This window comes from Poromitra crassiceps, assembly GCF_964638095.1.
Source record: "Poromitra crassiceps genome assembly, chromosome: 3".
Lineage (NCBI taxonomy): Eukaryota > Metazoa > Chordata > Actinopteri > Beryciformes > Melamphaidae > Poromitra > Poromitra crassiceps.
Window position 1 is genome coordinate 3,612,370 of NC_139625.1, and position 22,597 is coordinate 3,634,966.

General features: G+C 42.0%; 1 protein-coding gene across 1 annotated transcript; it reads left to right on the forward strand.

The window, feature by feature from the left end:
- Nucleotides 1-1,438: 1,438 nt before the first annotated feature.
- akap12a (A kinase (PRKA) anchor protein 12a) lies at nucleotides 1,439-15,795 on the forward strand (the record flags this gene model as incomplete). The annotated part of the gene is made up of 4 exons (XM_083634302.1): nucleotides 1,439-1,558; nucleotides 8,782-8,881; nucleotides 12,709-15,149; nucleotides 15,742-15,795. The coding sequence occupies 4 exons, from the start codon at nucleotides 1,439-1,441 to the stop codon at nucleotides 15,793-15,795; spliced, it is 2,715 nt and encodes a 904-aa protein (XP_083490428.1).
- Between the last annotated feature and the right edge of the window lie 6,802 nt (nucleotides 15,796-22,597).

Below are 22,597 nucleotides of genomic sequence, written 5' to 3' on the forward strand. Positions count from 1 at the left end.
AGAATAAATAAAGGCAAAATGCCCAAAACATAATCTTAAAAAGAGTAAAAATAAGAACATCAAACTTTGCATGCCTAACAGCAGACTAAAGAAGTGGCAAACCATCTGGTATACGAGGGATCAGCCGAGCAGCGATTTGGCAAACAAACCGCGTCACCGGGTGGCAACGGCTATGGAGCTTGAGAGGCTGACTCTGTTTACATTTTAAAAACTGCGACAGTTCACACAACTTTAACACGACATGCATATATTATACATCAAACTCTTGAGCTACTTCTGCTCTCACTCAGAATGTCAAAAATATAAGCGATGTGATGTATAGTTTTTGAGATATTAACGTTTGTTTGGCACAACTCATACGAATAACTGCCGCGGGGTTCCGCATTTCTGGGTGGCAAGTGACGTCACGCTGATTCGTCCTATTGGCCAAACAACATGAGGGCACTACATAGCTCACTTCTGGTTTAGACGGAATAATTTCCCCCCAAAACTTGGTCCACTGGTAGAAGGGCAGCCCACTGGATGTGTTGATTGGTGTACTCTAGATCAGTGGCTCTCAAATTTTTTCACATGAAGGACCCCTAAACTGACAAAAATTTGACCACGGACCCCCATTTGATAGGATTTTGTCCCACGGTCCCCCATATGATAATAAGATTGATGCTTTTAGATGTTTTATTGCAGAAAGTGTATAAAACCCATGACCAAAATAGTCATTGTGTTACTTATGAATGGGATTATAGCGGAAATAAATTACCCCCCTTTTGGCTGCGGGGACCCCCCCCCCCCCCCCAAGGACCCCCGGGGGGGGAGCAGTCATTTGAGAATGACTGCTCTAGATGCAATTAAAATGTTCAATACTTAAAACATTTTTAGTGAAGTAAAAGTTAAATGACTGACTTGGAAAAAGTACTCAAAAAAGTACAAGCACATAATATATATATTTTTTTTTTTACAAAATGTGCAACACATCAGCAAAATAGGCCAGGGCTCTGCTATATAGCCTGTGTGATTTAATAAGGCTGCCCAGCAAACTAGTAGGCTATCCAGAATACAATCTGCATTCCCAGCAACGAGTGACGACGACCCCCCCCCCCCCCTCCTCCTCCCCCCCATCATTCCCCCTTGAAGTGATGTTTCCTCCGCAGGTTTTTTTGATGCAGTGAGAGAGGCGTGCCGGACCGGCCGGGCAGATGCTGCGCCGGGGAGGAGGAGGAGGAGGAGGAGGAGGAGGAGGAGGAGGAGGTGTTTGCTAAAAAAGAGTTTTCAGGTCCAGCCTGCACCATTTGAGATCGGACTGTCTCTCAGTCACACTGTCTGGAGCTATACCCCCCCGTTGTATTTTGTAGGCATTTTTGGGATATTTTCAGCACAGACTCACTCATTCTTCCGGGACACAGGAGAGAGGAGAGAGGAGAGAGGCGCTGCAGTTGCGAGAATGGGAGAGACACAATCTGCGCCACGGGAGGGAAAGGAGGAGGATGCAGTGACCGAGGACGACATCAGCCAAGTGGATGTTGTGCAGATTGAGCAGATTAATGAAGACATCGAAGACAAGGTATAGCGGCTGGTGCAAAGATTCAGATTGCCATAATAACTGACTCCAGCATGTTTATGGAGACCAACTGTCAAGCCTCTAATCAATAAGCGAGCTCTTAATTAGGTTAACATTGAGGACCCCCCCACGTAGCCTAATTATAAACCTAGAAGAAGAAGACGAAGAAGAAGAACACAAAACAGGTCTGCAGGCAGAGTGATTGTAAATATGCTGACAGTGATGAGGTTGTTTTTTTGTTCTTATGAAGTCTATCAGGACAGTGGTGATGCTTGCCAAAATATACATTAATTCAACCTAAAGTACTTGTCCAATTTGGATGAAGGGATTGGTGTCTATACTCACCTATTCTCTAGGAGTGGCTAGGAAATTATACTCAATAAGAAAAGTGAATTAGCAAGGCATATTACTTTCTCTCTCATTTCAGCATCTTCTTAAGAGTTTGTCTAACTGCTGTATGGAGGCATTAACACCAAACCATCCAACATGAGGTTGAAGCTAAAGTCGCTGCAAATAGGCTATTATTGCCAGTGTTGGGGGTAACATATTACATGTAATATATTACTTTTAGCAGTAACTCAGTAATATAACTTATTACTTATAGGATTTCAGTAATATTATACCAGTTACTTTGTCAAGTAAGTTACAAATAAATTGAGTTACATTTTATTAAATCAAAGCACATTTCAAAAAGATACAATCATTTCCTAATCAAACTGTGTGTTTTTATGCAAATAACCACTATAGATGACAATAACAAAGGAAAATAATGACATTTAGAATTTTGGATTGTTTACACTGACTTCAATGCAGTTTACATTGTTTTTCGGGATGGTTCCGGGGCGGCGATGTCATTCTGCTGCTGCTGTTGTTTTGGTAAAAGTAATGCAAAAGTGTAATAACTAACGAGTTTACTCTACACAGAAAGTAATATTGTAAAGTAACTTATTACTTTCAAATGAAAGTAACTCGTAATATGTAGTATATTACATTTTGAAAGTAACTTGCCCAACACTGATTATAGCCTATGTGTGTGTGCCCCCTGTGTTACTCTTACAAGGTGCTAAATGCTGACTGAGGGTTTTGGGGAATCTGCCAATTTGTGCCAAAGCTGTTTTTCTCTCTCTCTGAAGATCCAGTTTCTGTCTTGCATGTTAGAATGGTTTGGTTTGGGATTGCTTCATTATGAAAAAAGAAAAACAGTGACCTTCCATTATTGGGGGATTCTAAGTAGGGCTCTTTTTCCCAGGGGAGGGATGGAATATCCTTTTCGCTGCACTCTGCACAAGGCGACATCGATTCTTTGTGTACGACATCACTCGGCCCTGCATGGGCAGGAAGTCAATTTGTCCTTTGAGAATAGTAAGAGCTATTACTGTCATATGAGCTATAATTATTATTATTATTATTATTATATTGAGATGATTCAATTATATTGCTTTGACTTGTGCGACTATTGGGTTATGGCTCACTGCAGAAATATTTTTAAAATAGTCTTGAATGTGGTCTTAAGATTTTAAATTAAAATGCATTCACTTTTTAATTTGCCACTGGGATTAAATAATTGATCTTGTCCCCAAAACAAGGGGACTGCAAAAACCCTTCACATGCACGGTGAGAATTTGACATTTTCATTTTTTGACATTTCCATAAATTACAAACTCTCCCCATATAACCTTTTTTTTATGAGTGAGATTGCTTTCAGGATATAGGTTATATATTTTAATGTGTCTAAAAGTAAAACGTGGTGGCTTTAAACATTCCACAACACGTACAAAAATAAATACTTTCCCCTTTTGTTTTATGAAAATAATTATTCACCATGATGCCTCCTACTACGGAGATGAAAGTAACCAAATCAGTCAAAATAGCTGCAAAACTCATTTGTAACCTTCTTTGGCTCATTACCAACATTGTGAAGCAGCGACATCTGATGGGTTTCTGCAGGCCACCACACATCTTGTTTCAAGATTGTTTCAAAATGTTTGAGTTTGGAAGTAAGAATGAGCAAAAAGGCAATAAAAAATCAGTCACTAATAATTTGTAATAATAATAATGATAATATCTATATCTTTATAATGTGTGAGGTCAACTTTTCTTCTAAAAGAGAAGAGATGGCTGTGTCACACTTGGTTGAAAAACAATTTCAAGCCCCAAAATGTTTTGGTTTTGTACATTTGAATTCAATCCTTGCAGTAAAAAAAAAAGTGTTTGGAAAAAAATGCTTCGGCTGCATTGCTTTCACATCATGTAGCTTATCTGAAACAATTATAGTGAATTTAGTGATACAGTATCAAACAGAGGAACTTATGGTTTTGCAGCTAAATGTGTTGCAACGATTTTTCTTAGAATACGTTCACACAGGGCATCCAAAGCCTTGCCTTAAGCTGGGTAGGCCAGGCCCACACAACTTCCTCAACAGCTGGGGGGGGGGGGGAGTTTGTACGAGATAAATAACATTCTTTAATCAATATTTTTGTTAATCTTACTCTATCTTTTATATATCTACTACTAGGCATCGAGTGTGCGTATCGCCTGTCCTAGTGGCGCGCGCTCGGGTGTGTGTGTGTTGCTCCTCCTGTGTGATGCCTCCTTGTGTGTGTGCCCCATTGTGATATCACTGATGACATCATCAGTGTGTGTGTGTGTGTGTGGGTGCCCCCCTATGACATCACTGATCAGTCTTGTCACAATGCCTCCTTGTGTGTGTGTGTGTGACATAACTGATCAGTCTTGTCACAATGCCTCCTTGTGTGTGTGTGTGTGTGTGTGTGTGTGCACCCTTATCACTTTTGACAATCACTGATGACATAATCACTGATGACATCACATCATTAGCTAACCTAATTAATCATCGAGCGCTATGCACACTTGATGCCTATAGGCTCGGCCGTAGATCGGCCTCGCCTGACCTATTGGTGCACGTGTGTGTGTGTGTGTTGCTCACTCAAGAAATGTTATTGCATCAGTGATGTCACAATGGCTCCTTGTGTGTGTGTGCCCCCCTATGACATTACTGATCAGTCTTGTCATAATGCCTCGTTGTGTGTGTGTGCGCGTGTGTGCGCGCCCTTATGACATAATTTTTGACACCATCACTGATGACATCATCACTGATGAAATCACATCACTAGCTCATTAGCCTAATTAAAAAATCCGCCAGGTCACCCGCACGGGTGCCCTTTACACACCCTGAAGGTTTCAGCCCGATCGCACGTAAAACGACATAGCGAACACAGAACTTGAAACAATCAAAGTCCACATACTCAATATAGATAGATATATACAGTAGATAATGCAATCATTTGGTAGATTAGGTCGTCCTCAGATGAGCCAAACTGGATTTTCTCCATTGGCTTTACAGTATGTGAGGACTGAGGGATGCCCCTCCTCCCAGCCCTGACCAAGTCCAGTTGGATGGCCAGTGCCTTGCTCAGAGGCACTTACAGGAAAAGCAGTGATTCTCAACCTTTTTCACATTGAGGACCTCTAATTTGTTCCACATTAGGACCCCCCCCCCCCCCCCCCATTTGGTGAGATTTTGTCTCTTGGACCCAAATCGGAGAATATATTTTTTATTGTTATGTTATGTTATTGTTATGATTTTGTCTGAATTCCATGACTATCATAGACAGATAGCAGTGATCAATCTCTGATTGTTAATTTCTGAAATAATGGTGAAGAGATCCATTTGTTGGGGACCTCCTGGAACCCCCTCAAGGACCATCGGTGGTCCCCGGACCCCACGTTGAGAACCACTTGTGTAAAATGTAAGGCCAATTCCTGATTAATCAAAAAAAATAAAAAAATAATCACAACACTTAACACATTGTTGAAAGGAAGAGAAATGGGATCAATGCTGTAATGTGTCAAAACATGACAGGACGAAGAGGTGAAACCACTGATCTAAATAATATGGACAGAGCTATCCCATTGATCTTGGTCTCCCGTTTGGAGTTCAAACGTTGGCCGTCACCATCTTTGATTTTTTCGTCAGCAGAGTGGGAGGGAAAGGGTTGAGTCCTTCCGCACCTCACGTGAGATGGGAGTTTCCCCGAGGCGCAGCTCCGCCTGCTATTGGTCCGTGATCGGCGAGCTGCTCGATCACTGGACACGCGATCTGTCAATCACCCCCTTTTCTATCATCTATTTTACTCCAAATGGGCGAGTTATATAAAAAATGACGCCCCTAACAGTTGTTATGAAAAGGTGAAACTAGCAAAACCGTGTTTTGCCCCTCACTGGAAAGATGTATAAATCATATTACAAAGTCGGGCATTTTAACATGGGGGGAATGCCTACTGCCCCCGACGCCTAGTGGCCATTCAAGGACCTACAGCTTTTCAATTCACTTCCGCATCATCAGAGGGAAGGGGGTGGCTGGGCCCAATGGGTGGATTTTTTTCTGGGTTAAACATGTCTTTTGACACCTGATGTCCAGCACACTGATCACCAAACATGATCATGGCCACACCCACAGGTGGGACCCAGATCCTTCATGAGGAACACCTGAACCTCTCTTGATTATTGCTGCCTGACCTGACGAAGAGCCTGCATCGGCTCGAAACGTTGTCTTTTAAAATGCAAAATTAAACAAAACATTGGGAGCAAATCAGTGTCGCGAGTCTCTTTTAATCCCAATGGGTGGAACCCATGGCTGAATGTGGGAATTGATCTTACAACCCTATGGAAGCATTAAAGTGAAGAACACAACATGTGACATCATTGTGTTGGTGTTGGAGTCATTCATCTAGTTTGACAGTTATTGAGAGTTGATTTGAGTTAATGAGTTATTAATTTGAGTTAGTGTGGACCAGTGATGTCACTGGTCCACACTTTAACACTCAATAACTGTCAAATTAAATGACAGACTTCAAAACAGTTTACAGTTTTCTGATATACTACTGATGTTCTAATGATACAAAGCTGGTTGAAAATGGGCAGAGGGTTCCTTTAAGAACACAACACGTGACATCATTGTGTTGGTGTAGTTTAGTAGGTGCAGGGGGAGGAGTTAAAATAACACAACATGTGACATCATTGTGTTGGTGTAGTTTAGTAGGTGCAGGGGGAGTAGTTAAGAGCACAACATGTGACATCTAACCTCGCGTCACCAGGCTCTTCTCGGCGAGAAAGAGCCTGGCTCCCGCCCACAATTGATTTTGTCACCCTACTGGTTCCCGCCTAGAGCCCGCCCTAGACCGGATGGCAGCGTTTCTAGCTCGTCAACTTTCACGTTAACTTGACAATTTGACCCAAGTATCAGAATCCTCTTTCACCGTTTTGACCGGTGTGTCAGGCGGTGGTGGCGGAGATGCCATATTGCATAAACGTTTTGTTTTATGTAACGCTAGCTTTGTTTTGATCAGACTCTAGTTTAGGTAACATCACCGCGTCAAGCTAACGGCAACAAAGACGTTGTTAGGCGCATTGCCATCCGGTGTTAATTCTGGGTCCGGGGTTTACGCCCCCATGACAAAAAGCGGGGTGGAAGGTGCCCAGACTATGTGACATCATTGTGTCGGTGTAGTTTAGTAGGTGCAGGGGGAGTAGTTAAGAGCACAACATGTGACATCATTGTGTTGGTGTAGTTTAGTAGGTGCAGGGGGAGGAGTTAAGAACAGAACATGTGACATCATTGTGTTGGTGTAGTTTAGTAGGTGCAGGGGGAGGAGTTAAGAACACAACATGTGACATCATTGTGTCGGTGTAGTTTAGTAGGTGCAGGGGGAGGAGTTAAGAACACAACATGTGACATCATTGTGTTGGTGTAGTTTAGTAGGGGGAGGGGACGTCTCACACAAAGCTGTAGCTAGGAGCTGCTCAATACAACAGCAACCAGTCTTTACTGTGCTACTGCTGATTCACTGCTTCACCTCCACAGTACTTATTGAGGTAGAGTGATTCTTCACCTCCACAGTACTTATTGAGGTAGAGTGATTCTTCACCTCCACAGTACTTATTGAGGTAGAGTGATTCTTCACCTCCACAGTACTTATTGAGGTAGAGTGATTCTTCACCTCCACAGTACTTATTGAGGTAGAGTGATTATTTTTCCCTTTCCTTTCTCACACTAGCAACTCCCTGTCTCAGCACCCTGACTCAGCCATTTGAGCCGGTTATCTTTGGGTTCTCTAACTCAGTGGTTCTCAAAGTGGGGTCCGACCGTCCTTGAGGGGGTTCCGGGGGGGGGATGATTTTGCTGGCCTTCTTTCTGCGAGGCCAACCCGGAAGGAAGTTAAACCTGCATTCTTTCGAATGGCCAGCAATAGGGAGAGACTCCACCGACTCCAAAAAGAAGTCAGGTTACATTGAAGTGAATGGGAAAAGCCACCCTTAATGGATGCAGTCACCAAAACTCCATAGGACAGGAACAGACCTTCGGATGGTGGTGTGGGAATGACAGAGCCGCCATTCTCCCTATTAGAAGTCACTGTACCATTAAAATGATTAAAAAGCTGTTATATTTAGGTAAACTAGGCAGCATGCTCGATTCCTAGGCTCGCCTGCTGCGCGGACTTGCTACTCGCCCGCCCTGCAGCTCGGGTCCCGCGCGGCCTCGCCCGCAGCTCGGCTGCTGTGTGGCCTCGCCATGCTCTAGTGACCAGACATCACCAGTGACAATACAATTGCTCGAGATCGCGGACCAAAATCGCAGACAGAGCCCACCTACCATCACTGATGACATCATGGAGTGCTCGGGTGACATCACTGATGAGACATGATGACAATCACAATTGTTCATCAGTCATCCAAAAGGGAGTAAGTGGGTTCTGCGATTTTGGTCACGTTTTTCACTGATGATGTCACAATGTCTAGGACAATAATGATGTCACTGATGACGTCACAATGCCTATGACATCATCAGTGATGTCACTCGCTGATGACATCATCCAATGTGGGACAAAAACAAACAGAGCCCACTTAGGCCCACGCCCCACCCACTTAGCCGTCACAACTGTCTGATGACGTCACTGTATTCCCATGCCCTTCCCTTTAGTAGAATGGTCACATCCTGACACATGTGTTTGTTTTTGTGTTTGTTTCTTGCAGTGCCTTTTTTAAAGCCAGTGTACCAACCAATGTTCTAGCTTGTCTATATCTAAAGATTGTCAATGTTCTTATTTCCAATGATTTGGGCTTTCACACAACATGCAAGCAAGCAAGCAATGTTCAAACCAGATCAAAGGTACATTCTACATTCTACATTCTGTGCTTCATTTCAGCCTCTCCAAAATAACGGGCAGTTCTCTGGGATGAATGGAAAAACAGATGGCTCTACAGCAGAGGTGAATGGTCACTGTGAAGATGAAGTTGTTGCAGAGGGTAGGTACTCACAGCTGTGATTTATTATTTATCACGTGTAATTTCATGCTCTCATCTTCTTGATCATCATCTTGTATTTTCATCCCTTGCAATCCATAGAGTGCTGCAGGAATGAATCCTAAAACCTGGAAAGCGGCAGCATGGTTCCCTCATGTCGAAGTCAATGGGTTTTCTGAATAGGGGTTTTGGTTAGATAAGATAAGATAACCTTCACAAATGAACACTATATTTATGATTTTTTGAGCATTTTATGACAATCGCGATTTCTTTTTTTTTTGTGATCAAATATTTTTTTCTTTCTTTCAGGGGAGCAAGATATTGACATCCATTATACAAGTATATACAGATACATATATGTGCATGAAGACACTCAGGCACATTATGCAAGTTTAAACTAGCTCTCCCCACCTATCCTCCCCGTGGCGACCCCCCCACCCCCCGATCTGAGATATTCATCTGTTAGCCTGTCACAAAACACAGATCAACAAATGTATACGGACTGTTACAGAAGTAGCACACTTTCATATCATAGGTTATTAAAAAATTATATTAACAAGCAAAAGCAAACAAACGCCTCACCCTCTCATCTCTTTTATCTTATTATATGCATCAGCCCATTGCATGATAGTGCTCTCAGTTGCACCATGCATTCTGGCCACAGATAGCTCAATAACAATTATATCGAGATATGAGTTCAACCATTGTGTATGTGTAAGTGTGTGAGGAGGTTGCCAGCGAAGAGCCAGCATCTTTTTGGCTGCTGTCAAACCTGCTAACACCACACGTTTTCCAGAATATGAAAGTTGGAAGTCATTTAAAAGCATAGCTTTTGGTGAGCATGGAATTACAGTTCCCATCAAATCTGATAGTGTGGAGGCCACCTGACTCCAAAAAGACGCTACATCCATACATTCCCAGTACATGTGCAGAAAGGTTCCTATATGACCATCGAGACAGAGGTCACACAGTGGGGAAGAAATAATTTTCATTGTGTGGCGTTTTCTTGGGGTGAGATAGGTTCTATGAATAAAGTTTAGGTGTCTCTGTTGATGATCAGGGTTCTTAGAGGATTCCACCACTGACCCCCATACTTTGTTCCATAGAATAGATTCATCATCAATAGGAAGATTCAGGTCCCTAGACCATACTTGTTGAACTTGCAAAGGTTTATAAGAAGACAAAGAAAACAAAGAATACAATGCAGATACTAAGCTCTTGGTTTGACCTTCATTATCTAATATCTTATGTAAAACGTGAGGAGTGAGTTGTGTGTTCCAAGGAACACCATATGCCTTCATAGAAGACCTTAACTGAAGATACAGAAAAAAAGAGAAACCAGGCAGGTTATATGCATTACGTAAGTCATCAAAAGCACGGAGACCATTTTCACCAAAAATGTCTTTAAAGACATGCATGCCTCTATCACTCCAAGCAGAAAAAGAAAAGGGTGCATTAAGTAATAAGTGGTTATTAAAGATTGGGCTATTCAAATGCCATTTTTGAGCCGTTTTAGATATTTTCTCTGCTGCTCGCCACACAGTGAGAAGGTAAGATATTATAGGCCCTAAATGTAACTTAGCTCATTTAAGTGGAATAGCAGCATGAACCAGATCTTGTAGCCTGTGGGGGGAGGCAAGCCTCTCCTCCACAGGTCTCCAAGAGGCTGATGAGTTCAAATTAAACCATGTTGAGAGGGGACGAAGTACAAATGACCAGAAATAGTGTTTAAAGATCTATGCCGTTGCAGGGTAGACATCTTGAGACGGGGACGCCCTCCCCCCCATATGAATTTGGAGACAAGTGAGTGTATTTTGTCCCAATAATTAGTGGGAGGAGGTAAAGGTAACATAGATGAAAAGAAATTCACCCGAGGCAAGATGTCCATCTTAATAATGGAGACACGGGTCCGCAGTGAGTGAGGGAGGTGTGACCACCTGTCTAGGTCCGCCTCTATACGTTTAAAAATGCCATTAAAGTTATTGGTAGTGATGTTGGCTAAGGATGGATAGACTTCAATCCCTAAGTATTTAAAGCTCTTCACTACAGGGATGTGAGAGGGAAGTGATGCCGGGTCAAATGTTGAATTTAAGGGTAATAACGAGGATTTTAACCAATTGATTTTATAACCAGATAAAGTACTAAAATTTCTAAAGGTCTCTAGAATGTGTGGGACAGAATGGGCTGCATTATCTATAAACAACAATATATCATCTGCATACAAAGCAATGTGATGACTAGTATCATTAAATTTAATAGGTGAGATGAGAGGGTGTTGCCTAATTGTCTGAGCTAGAGGTTCTAGCGAAAGAGCGAATAAAAATGGAGAAAAAGGACAGCCTTGACGGCAAGAACGTAAGATGGGAAATTGAGTGGAAATGTTGTTGCCTGTGACAATCATAGCAGAGGGGTTACCATAAAGTACCTGAGTGAGTTTTATAAAATCTGAGTCAAAACCAAACCTCTCAAGAACCATCCATAAATAGTCCCATTCTAGCCGATCAAATGCTTTCTCGGCATCTAAAGATAAAACAGCACAGGGTGAGTCGATGTCTCTGGCAGCATGGATAACATGCAACAGACGACGCATGTTGTCTGATGCCAGTCTGGTTTTTATGAAACCTGTCTGATCATGATGAACTAGATTTGTCATATGTGATTCTACCCGGGTGGCTAATACTCTTGCATATATTTTAATTTCTGTATTCAAAATGGACAGAGGTCTATAATTACTACACAATGTGGGGTCCTTATTAGGTTTAGGTAACACAGCTATTATGGCAGAGTTGGCATCCCTGATAAAAGAGCCGTTTTCAATAGAAGCAAGAATCATCTCCAAAAAAAGTTGCCCAAGTTCATTCCAAAAAGTAATATAAAACTCAGGGGGGATCCCGTCCCAGCCAGGGGATTTTCCCTTTTTCATTCCAGTTAAAGCCTTATGTAATTCAGTCAGGGTGATCGGTCTGCTGAGATCTTTAGCTTCCTCTTGAGTAAGACAGGGAAGTCTCAAGTTACTTAAGAATTTTTTACAGTTAACTTTATCTAGTGAAATTTCTGAAGAATATAATGAAGCGTAAAAAGAACGAAATTCGCGATTTCTGACGATCACATTTACGCTTTTAAAAAATCCTAAAAGCAGTGTTCATTTGTGTCCATTATTTTAGGCCATGTTCACATTACAGGCAAATCCAATGTGCTGCTAAAGTCATTAATCATTATCTTGATTGGTTTCCCAAATCTGATTTGGGAGTGTGCCCGCACTGCCACAAATCTGAATTGGGCAAGTGTTCAAGTCGGATCTGTGTGTCCAGACCTCCATGTGGTTTGGGACAAGTGAGACAAATCAGACTTGGAGCAACCAGACTCATAAAACCAATCTGGATAGAAGCATTAATAGGTCACTAAAGTTCACAAATCAGATTTGGCCTAGTCTGAACATGGCCTCTGATTTGTGAACTTTAATGACCTATTAATGATTCTATCCAGATTGGTTTTATGAGTCTGGACGCTCCATGTCTGATTTGTGTCACTTGTCCCAAACCACATGGACGTCTTGACACACTGATCCGACTTGAACACTTGCCCTTAGTAGCATAAACCTTTGTTAACTACAGATCCAATTTCAGCCATCTAACCAAACCCCATTCAAAAAACCTATAGACGTTGAGACAAGGGAACCCAGGGCAATGTTAACTTCCGGGTTGGCCTACAAAAATATGTTATCCCTGCGGCACTCTATTCAATATGGAATATTGATCATTGATCAATATTGATTCATCATTGTAACAGATTGAACATGGAATGATTCAATATTTGTTTTCTTTTCTCAGTCTTTAACACAAGTTCAGCCATGGTTTCTCCAAAGGATGTTCTAGAAGACGAAGAGCCACTTAAAGAAGAGGAAACAGCATTAGAAAATGTTGAGATAAATGAGAAGGAATCACCTGATGTGGATGAAGCAGCGCCACCAGATATGAACGAAACAGAGGCAAAGCTGAATGAAATCAATGTCGGGTTTAAGAGATTTTTCAGTAACATTGGTTTGAAATTGACGGTTAAGAAAGGCTCAAGTGAAAAAGATGAAATTGCATCGGATGTGCCCATTGAGACCAATACGGGAGAGCCAAGCAGCCCAGATGATGTCAAAGACACCGCGATGGAAACCCCAAGTGATAACGCTGAACAGAATACTGATCTGAACGTGGCACAGGAGACTCCTGATGACTCGACAACTTGCCCTACACTGACAGAGATGACATCGGGAGACATTCGGGAGAATGGAGTGGAAATAAACACAGAAACAACAGAGGCCAAAGAGGAAGCTACATCCGATCAAGTTGTAGAGGCACTAACAACCTCCATATCTTTAGGTGAAGAGGAAAAGACCACACCTCAAGAAGAATCAGGCGGCACATCACCCAGTCCTAATCCAGAAGAGGTCATATCTCCCATTAAAAGGTTTTTTACAACAGGAATCTTTTCTAGTTTACGGAAGAAGAAGAAGCCTGCAGAAGAGGAAAAGGAACTGGTAGACATGAGGAAACAGGAAGAAAGTGGGCAAGACCAACAGCAGGTAGAAGAGATTAGTCTAGGTGTTGAGGCAGCTGAGGTCATGCTGGACCATAAAGAAAACAAACTTAACGGGGAGATCCTGCCTGCAACATCAGACAGATATTCAACAACTCATACTCCTGAAATTGCCCTTGTTAGAAGATCACCTCCCAGAGAACCATCAATGTTTATTGTCAGTGAGCCTGAAATTCTGAGTTCTCAAGAGAAGGTCAAAGTTCAAGGTAGTCCTCTAAAAAGGCTGCTGTCTGGGTCCAGTTTAAAGAAACTCGCCATAAAGCAGAGAGGCAGGAAATCAAGTGACTCAAAGCTGACTGACTCTGGTGAGCACGTTTCCGATCACCTCCTGTCATCTACCGAGTCAGCGGAGTGTCGGAGAGAAGAGAGTCCTGCACGAGCCCCTGGAGAAGTAGCAGGAGAGGAGGATGGTACCTGGGCATCCTTCAAAAAACTTCTGACTCCGAAAAAGCGCGCAAAGAGGTCCTCCCTGAGCAGTGAAGAGGCAGGAATCATAGGCTCATTAGAAGAGCCAAAGCCAAGTGACGGCGAACAATTATCAGATCTCAGCACAGAAGAGACCAGGAAAAGAAAGGATTCAACCGTTTCATGGGATGCCTTTTTGTGTGGATCAGGAAAGAGAAGGAGCCGAAAAACCTCTGACTCTGAAGACGAAACACCCCGAATTGAGGGAGAGAAGAGGACAACAGATGGTGAATGTAGACATGGTGCAGAGTCGCCGCTAGAAGTCTCTAATGAGGGAGATGAGCAAGCAGGAAGTCCATCAGAGGGTGATGGAGGGTCGACATGGAAATCACTTAAAAGACTTGTCACCCCAAAAAGGAAAGCCAAAGATGAGGAGGAAAGCAAAGACAATATACCATCTGATGGTGAAATGAATAAAGATGAGTCCTCCTTTTCAATAAAGAAACTCCTCCCAGGACGAAAAAAGAGAAGGTCTGCTGAAAAGCAAGAGCAGATATCTTCAGACGAGGCTGAGAGGGAAGTAGGATCAGACGATGAAGACTCTGAGACACCAGCTGTAGTTCCCTTGTCTGAGTTTGATTCACTTGAGGAAGAGGATCAAGTAGAAACACAGGCAGTCATAGAAAGCCATATGCCCAAAGCAGTAGACCTTGAACCGCAACAAGACCTCTCTGGTCAGATTACTGAACCAGTCCTGCCTAGTGATAGTCTGCATACTGAACCCAAGAGAGTCCAAGACAATGAGAATGCTTTAGAAAATCAAGCATCTACAACTCCTGCTCCAAGTGAAGAACTTGATGACCTAACAGAATGCACCAGTAAACATCAACAACTCAGTGACATCCCAGAGGAGGGTATAATTGAGGAGAGCATGGCTACTCCAGCTTCAGTCACCGAGGAGGTAGCTAGAGATGACACTATAGCAGAAGATCTGATCGAGTTGACATCTGAGGCTATTACTGCGCCAGAGCCTATAGATATCACACTTACAGATGAAGCTGAAATGGTCTCTGCAGTTTCCCAGTTGACAGAGTCTTCGAAAACATCTGGCAACGCAACACCAGTCCCAGCAGACTACGATGTCACGGAAACAGGGGCCCTCCTGCATCAAGTTGCTGAAACCATCTCCATAGCCCCAAATGCAGTCCCAGTATGTTTAAACGAGTTCAACTCAGAAAGAATAGTTGGCTCGGTCTCTCATCAAATACTCGCCACATCTGTACAACAAGAATCAACAATTCTGGAAGTACACCAAACATCAGATGTAACCAGTGTATGCATAGGTCTCAATGTTGAAGAGTTTGATGCAATTAATGAACTTGCTGCATCAGCTCAGACAGAGTGTGTATCTGAAGTCGCCGAGGCTATTTCCACAGAGGTTGTATCTGAGGTTGCTACTGAGGAGTTTGTCACTGCTGAAATGGATACTGAAATAGATGAAGTACATCAGGCACATGTTTCACAGGCTCACCAAACATCAGATGTAACCAGTGTATGCATAGGTCTCAATACTGAGGAGTTTGATGCAATTAATGAACTTGCCGCATCAGCTCAGACAGAGTGTGTATCTGAAGTCACTGAGGCTATTTCCACAGAGGGTGTATCTGAGCTTGCTTCTGAGGAGTTTGTCACTGCTGAAATGGATACTGAAATAGATGAAGTACATCAGGCATATGTTTCACAGGCTCACCAAACATCAGATGTAACCAGTGTATGCATAGGTCTCACTGCTGAAGCGTTTGATGCAATTAATGAACTTGCTGCATCAGCTCAGACAGAGTGTGTATCTGAAGCCTCTGCTCTTTCCACAGAGGGTGTATCTGAGGTTACTAGTGAGGAGTTTGACACTGCTGAAATTGCAGTAGATGAAGTATACCAGGCACATGTTTCACAGGTACAAGGAAGCCTAAATGGATTTGAAAAAAATACTGATGAGAGACAACCTCTGGTGGAGTGCATGTCTGAAATGAACGAAGCTGTATCCACAGCGCTATTGCCTGAGGATGAAGAGATCAACACATCTGAAGTTTCCACATATGAAGCTGAAATACAACCCACTGAAATGGAATCCTGTGAAGCAGATTCAACTGCTGCTGTAATAGATGAAATTGAGAATGAAGATGTGGTACAGACAGATCAAGCTACATTGGGAAAAGACTATCAGGTCATAGAGTATGTCATTGATCAAGTTCAAGTTGAAAATCAAAACCAAATACCAGAAATGGTGGAGGAATTACAAGCAGTAACAGCCACAGATCAAGTTGAAGTTGAGGATGAAGACAAAATACCTGAAAGGGTGGAGGAAGTACAAGCAGTAACAGCTGTTGATCAAGTTCAAGTTGAGGATCAAGACAAAATACCTCAAATGGTGGAGGAATTACAAGCAGTAACAGCCACAGATCAAGTTGAAGTTGAGGATGAAGACAAAATACCTGAAAGGGTGGAGGAAGTACAAGCAGTAACAGCTGTTGATCAAGTTCAAGTTGAGGATCAAGACAAAATACCTCAAATGGTGGAGGAATTACAAGCAGTAACAGCCACAGATCAAGTTGAAGTTGAGGATGAAGACAAAATACCCGAAAGGGTGGAGGAAGTACAAGCAGTAACAGCTGTTGATCAAGTTCAAGTTGAGGATCAAGACAAAATACCTCAAATGGTGGAGGAATTACAAGCAGTAACAGCCACAGATCAAGTTGAAGTTGAGGATGAAGACAAAATACCTGAAAGGGTGGAGGAAGTACAAGCAGTAACAGCTGTTGATCAAGTTCAAGTTGAGGATCAAGACAAAATACCTCAAATGGTGGAGGAAGTACAAACAGTAACAGCTGTTGATCAAGTTCAAGTTGAGGATCAAGACAAAATACCTGAAATAGTGGAGGAATTACAAGCAGTAACAGCTGTTGATCAAGTTCAAGTTGAGGATCAAGACAAAATACCTGAAATGGTGGAGGAAGTACAAACAGTAACAGCTGTTGATCAAGTTCAAGTTGAGGATCAAGACAAAATACCTGAAATAGTGGAGGAATTACAAGCAGTAACAGCTGTTGATCAAGTTCAAGTTGAGGATCAAGACAAAATACCTGAAATGGTGGAGGAATTACAAGCAGTAACAGCTGTTGATCAAGTTCAAGTTGAGGATCAAGACAAAATACCTGAAATGGTGGAGGAAGTACAAACAGTAACAGCTGTTGATCAAGTTCAAGTTGAGGATCAAGACAAAATACCTGAAATAGTGGAGGAATTACAAGCAGTAACAGCTGTTGATCAAGTTCAAGTTGAGGATCAAGACAAAATACCTGAAATGGTGGAGGAAGTACAAACAGTAACAGCTGTTGATCAAGTTCAAGTTGAGGATCAAGACAAAATACCTGAAATAGTGGAGGAATTACAAGCAGTAACAGCTGTTGATCAAGTTCAAGTTGAGGATCAAGACAAAATACCTGAAATAGTGGATGAATTACAAACAGTAACAGCTGTTGATCAAGTTCAAGTTGAGGATCAAGACAAAATACCTGAAATAGTGGAGGAATTACAAGCAGTAACAGCTGTTGATCAAGTTCAAGTTGAGGATCAAGACAAAATACCTGAAATAGTGGAGGAAGTACAAACAGTAACAGCTGTTGATCAAGTTCAAGTTGAGGATCAAGACAAAATACCTGAAATAGTGGAGGAATTACAAGCAGTAACAGCTGTTGATCAAGTTCAAGTTGAGGATCAAGACAAAATACCTGAAATAGTGGAGGAATTACAAGCAGTAACAGCTGTTGATCAAGTTCAAGTTGAGGATCAAGACAAAATACCTGAAATGGTGGAGGAAGTACAAACAGTAACAGCTGTTGATCAAGTTCAAGTTGAGGATCAAGACAAAATACCTGAAATAGTGGAGGAATTACAAGCAGTAACAGCTGTTGATCAAGTTCAAGTTGAGGATCAAGACAAAATACCTGAAATGGTGGAGGAAGTACAAACAGTAACAGCTGTTGATCAAGTTCAAGTTGAGGATCAAGACAAAATACCTGAAATAGTGGAGGAATTACAAGCAGTAACAGCTGTTGATCAAGTTCAAGTTGAGGATCAAGACAAAATACCTGAAATAGTGGATGAATTACAAACAGTAACAGCTGTTGATCAAGTTCAAGTTGAGGATCAAGACAAAATACCTGAAATAGTGGAGGAATTACAAGCAGTAACAGCTGTTGATCAAGTTCAAGTTGAGGATCAAGACAAAATACCTGAAATGGTGGAGGAATTACAAGCAGTAACAGCTGTTGATCAAGTTCAAGTTGAGGATGAAGACAAAATACCTGAAATGGTGGAGGAATTACAAGCAGTAACAGCTGTTGATCAAGTTCAAGTTGAGGATCAAGACAAAATACATGAAATGGTGGAGGAAGTACAAACAGTAACAGCTGTTGATCAAGTTCAAGTTGAGGATGAAGACAAAATACCTGAAATAGTGGAGGAATTACAAGCAGTAACAGCTGTTGATCAAGTTCAAGTTGAGGATCAAGACAAAATACCTGAAATAGTGGAGGAAGTACAAACAGTAACAGCTGTTGATCAAGTTCAAGTTGAGGATCAAGACAAAATACCTGAAATAGTGGAGGAAGTACAAGCAGTAACAGCTGTTGATCAAGTTCAAGTTGAGGATCAAGACAAAATACCTGAAATGGTGGAGGAAGTACAAGCAGTAACAGCTGTTGATCAAGTTCAAGTTGAGGATCAAGACAAAATACCTGAAATGGTGGAGGAAGTACAAGCAGTAACAGCTGTTGATCAAGTTCAAGTTGAGGATCAAGACAAAATACCTGAAATGGTGGAGGAAGTACAAACAGTAACAGCTGTTGATCAAGTTCAAGTTGAGGATCAAGACAAAATACCTGAAATAGTGGAGGAATTACAAGCAGTAACAGCTGTTGATCAAGTTCAAGTTGAGGATCAAGACAAAATACCTGAAATGGTGGAGGAAGTACAAACAGTAACAGCTGTTGATCAAGTTCAAGTTGAGGATCAAGCCAAAATACCTGAAATGGTGGAGGAAGTACAAGCAGTAACAGCTGTTGATCAAGTTCAAGTTGAGGATCAAGACAAAATACCTGAAATAGTGGAGGAATTACAAGCAGTAACAGCTGTTGATCAAGTTCAAGTTGAGGATCAAGACAAAATACCTGAAATGGTGGAGGAATTACAAGCAGTAACAGCTGTTGATCAAGTTCAAGTTGAGGATCAAGGCAAAATACCTGAAATGGTGGAGGAAGTACAAACAGTAACAGCTGTTGATCAAGTTCAAGTTGAGGATCAAGACAAAATACCTGAAATAGTGGAGGAAGTACAAGCAGTAACAGCTGTTGATCAAGTTCAAGTTGAGGATCAAGACAAAATACCTGAAATGGTGGAGGAAGTACAAGCAGTAACAGCTGTTGATCAAGTTCAAGTTGAGGATCAAGACAAAATACCTGAAATGGTGGAGGAAGTACAAGCAGTAACAGCTGTTGATCAAGTTCAAGTTGAGGATCAAGACAAAATACCTGAAATGGTGGAGGAAGTACAAACAGTAACAGCTGTTGATCAAGTTCAAGTTGAGGATCAAGACAAAATACCTGAAATAGTGGAGGAATTACAAGCAGTAACAGCTGTTGATCAAGTTCAAGTTGAGGATCAAGACAAAATACCTGAAATGGTGGAGGAAGTACAAACAGTAACAGCTGTTGATCAAGTTCAAGTTGAGGATCAAGCCAAAATACCTGAAATGGTGGAGGAAGTACAAGCAGTAACAGCTGTTGATCAAGTTCAAGTTGAGGATCAAGACAAAATACCTGAAATAGTGGAGGAATTACAAGCAGTAACAGCTGTTGATCAAGTTCAAGTTGAGGATCAAGACAAAATACCTGAAATGGTGGAGGAATTACAAGCAGTAACAGCTGTTGATCAAGTTCAAGTTGAGGATCAAGGCAAAATACCTGAAATGGTGGAGGAAGTACAAACAGTAACAGCTGTTGATCAAGTTCAAGTTGAGGATCAAGCCAAAATACCTGTAGTGCTGGAGGAAATACAAGCATTAACAACAGCAACTTTAAATTCAGATGAGGATAGCGATCAAGTACTTGAAATGCAAGTAATAACAGAGGACTTCCCAGTAGCAGGAACCATTACAGATGAACCCAATCAGCTGGTGCATCTCATTGAAGAAAACGTTGAGCTAGAAAAAGAAGATGAACTCCCAAATATCACAATGGATGCTGCTAAAGTAGAGCATGTTCCTGAACTAGAAGAATTAGTTATAAAACATGTCATAGATGAAACAGAAATTGAGCTACAGACATGTACATCTGTGCATGTAGCAACAGCAAATGTAGAGGAGGGTAGTGCTCATGAACTTGAAAGGCAAATGTTATTAGAAGACATTCCCAATCCAGAAACTGGCAACGCTATTACCTCAGTTACAGATGAAATTGGGTGTGAAGCTGTGGTACAACTTGTTAAATCTATAGAGGTAAAAGAGGATCAGATCATAGACAACACCACTGATGATGTCCCACAATATGTTCAAGTTGAGGATGAAGACCACATCCTTGAAGTGGTCGATGTGTTGCAAACATTAACAGCTGTTCACATAGCCTCTGTTAATCCTGAGGAAAGTAGTGTTCAGGTCCTCGGAAAGCAAGTTCTATCTGAGGACATCCCAGCACCTTGTGCAGATGACTCTGCCTCAGTTACAGATGAGCCCATACAGGAAGTGCATCTCACTGACATCAACGTTGAGGGGGAAAAGGAAGGTGAACTTCCAGGTGTTAAGATGGAGGCTGTTGTCGTCGAGCATGCCCCGGTGATGCGAGTAAATGAAGTGCAGTCCAAGGAGGCAGTTGAGTCTGTGATGCCTCTAACACCGATTATTAATGATGATATCATTGAGACTGCAGAAGAAAGCAATGCTGTTGTGATGATGCATGTGCCCTCAATACAGATTGAAGATGATCATAGAATCCAAGTGCAAGCGGTCGACGTTGACTTGCAGTCAGCTGAGACAACTGTTGAGACAATGCTTGAAGTGGGAGTATCAGCAGCCAAAGACGTCATAGATGTTCGTCATGAAATTGATAATAAGGTAGAGAATCTCTCCGCCGCTCTGGAGATTGAGAAGGAAACAATCAATGAAGCAAATACGGTTATTACCCAGGGCATTACTCAACATGTAATGGAGAATTTACCAGAAGCCTTACCTGAATCGACTTTACACGTCTCTACCCATGGCCTCAAAGAATATTTAGAGGAAACTAAAGTTGAACTGGAAAAAAATGATGTAGGTATCATATCAGAAGATGCAACATGTTCATCTGAAGAATTGGTTGTGAAGACACTGACAGAAGACATAATGGACGCACAAAGACCACAAACTGTGTCTTCGCTGATGGTTACACCCAGTAACACTGGACCAGTAGTACCTCAAAACACTGGATTGATCACAGTAAAGCCTCCAGCTCCCCCACCACCTATAATAGAGACAAGCGAATCCCTGAAACAGATAGATGTGTCTGAGGTCGGGGTCCAGGCAACAGAAGCAGTAGACCCTGCAAGACAAATGGAAGCAACAGAAAGAGCTGACTGCCAGAAACATAAAGAACTATCTGAAGGAGCTGTCCAGGCAGAAATCACAGAACCAGCAATACAGTCAGATTCAGCAAAAAGCCCTGTGATCCTGAGTAAACCATCAGTGCTGTTTGAAGAGGCCATCCAAGCAGTGCAAACGGCAGAACCAGCGGAGCAAATCACATCAACAGTGACGGAGATCCCCAGTCAGGCAAATTTGTCCGAAGCCAGTGTCCAGGCAACAGAAACAATACAATCGCTAAGCCAAATAGAGACAACAAAAACAGCTGTGTCAGCCAATCAGCCAGTACTCTCTGCAATGTGTGTCCAAGAAACAAAAGCAGCAGAACCAGTTGAACAAAGAGAGGAGGGACATGACCAGGATGTTGGACATGACCAGGAAGTGTGGCTGGATGCTGAGGAACATATCAACACTCAAGAAGGGACAGGGAAGTTTCCTCTTGAAGCTGTGGAATCTCTAGAAAGTCAGACAGATAATTATCCAGCAGAAGAAGAAACACTTGACCGCGAGTGGGAGATGGGCCAACATTCCCACATCGGGGCAGGAGAGAGTCAACAGGAAATGCCCCAAACAGGAAGCAAAATGCCCCAAACAGGAAGCACACATGTACTCGAGAGTGAAGGTGAAGATTTGGATACTGCACTTGAGCATCCCGAAGCTGCAAGTGCAAATGTTGCTACGACACAAACGGATTAACTTTGGTCAACTTCGATGTCAGCAACTGGTAAGCCTCTCCGCCCGATCTTGTTAGTGTCAAAGAAAAACAAAATTTCTGGGAGATTGGCTCAATTTCCAAGGGAATTGAATGTATTGTTATTACTTTTTTCTTTCTAGGTTGGACAATGAAAGAGAGGGACATTCAAGCTTCTGGAAGAGTTGAAAAGGCCATCATAGAGAAGGATAAGCGCCACTAGAGGGCAAATAGAGGAAGCAGCATTTTTCTGCTGTTATTTGCCATTATGTTCAACCAAAAGTATTAAAATCAACACAAGGATTTTTTATTATTTGTAAGATTCTCTCTATGCATATGATTTCAAAACATGAGATTCAGGAGTGGG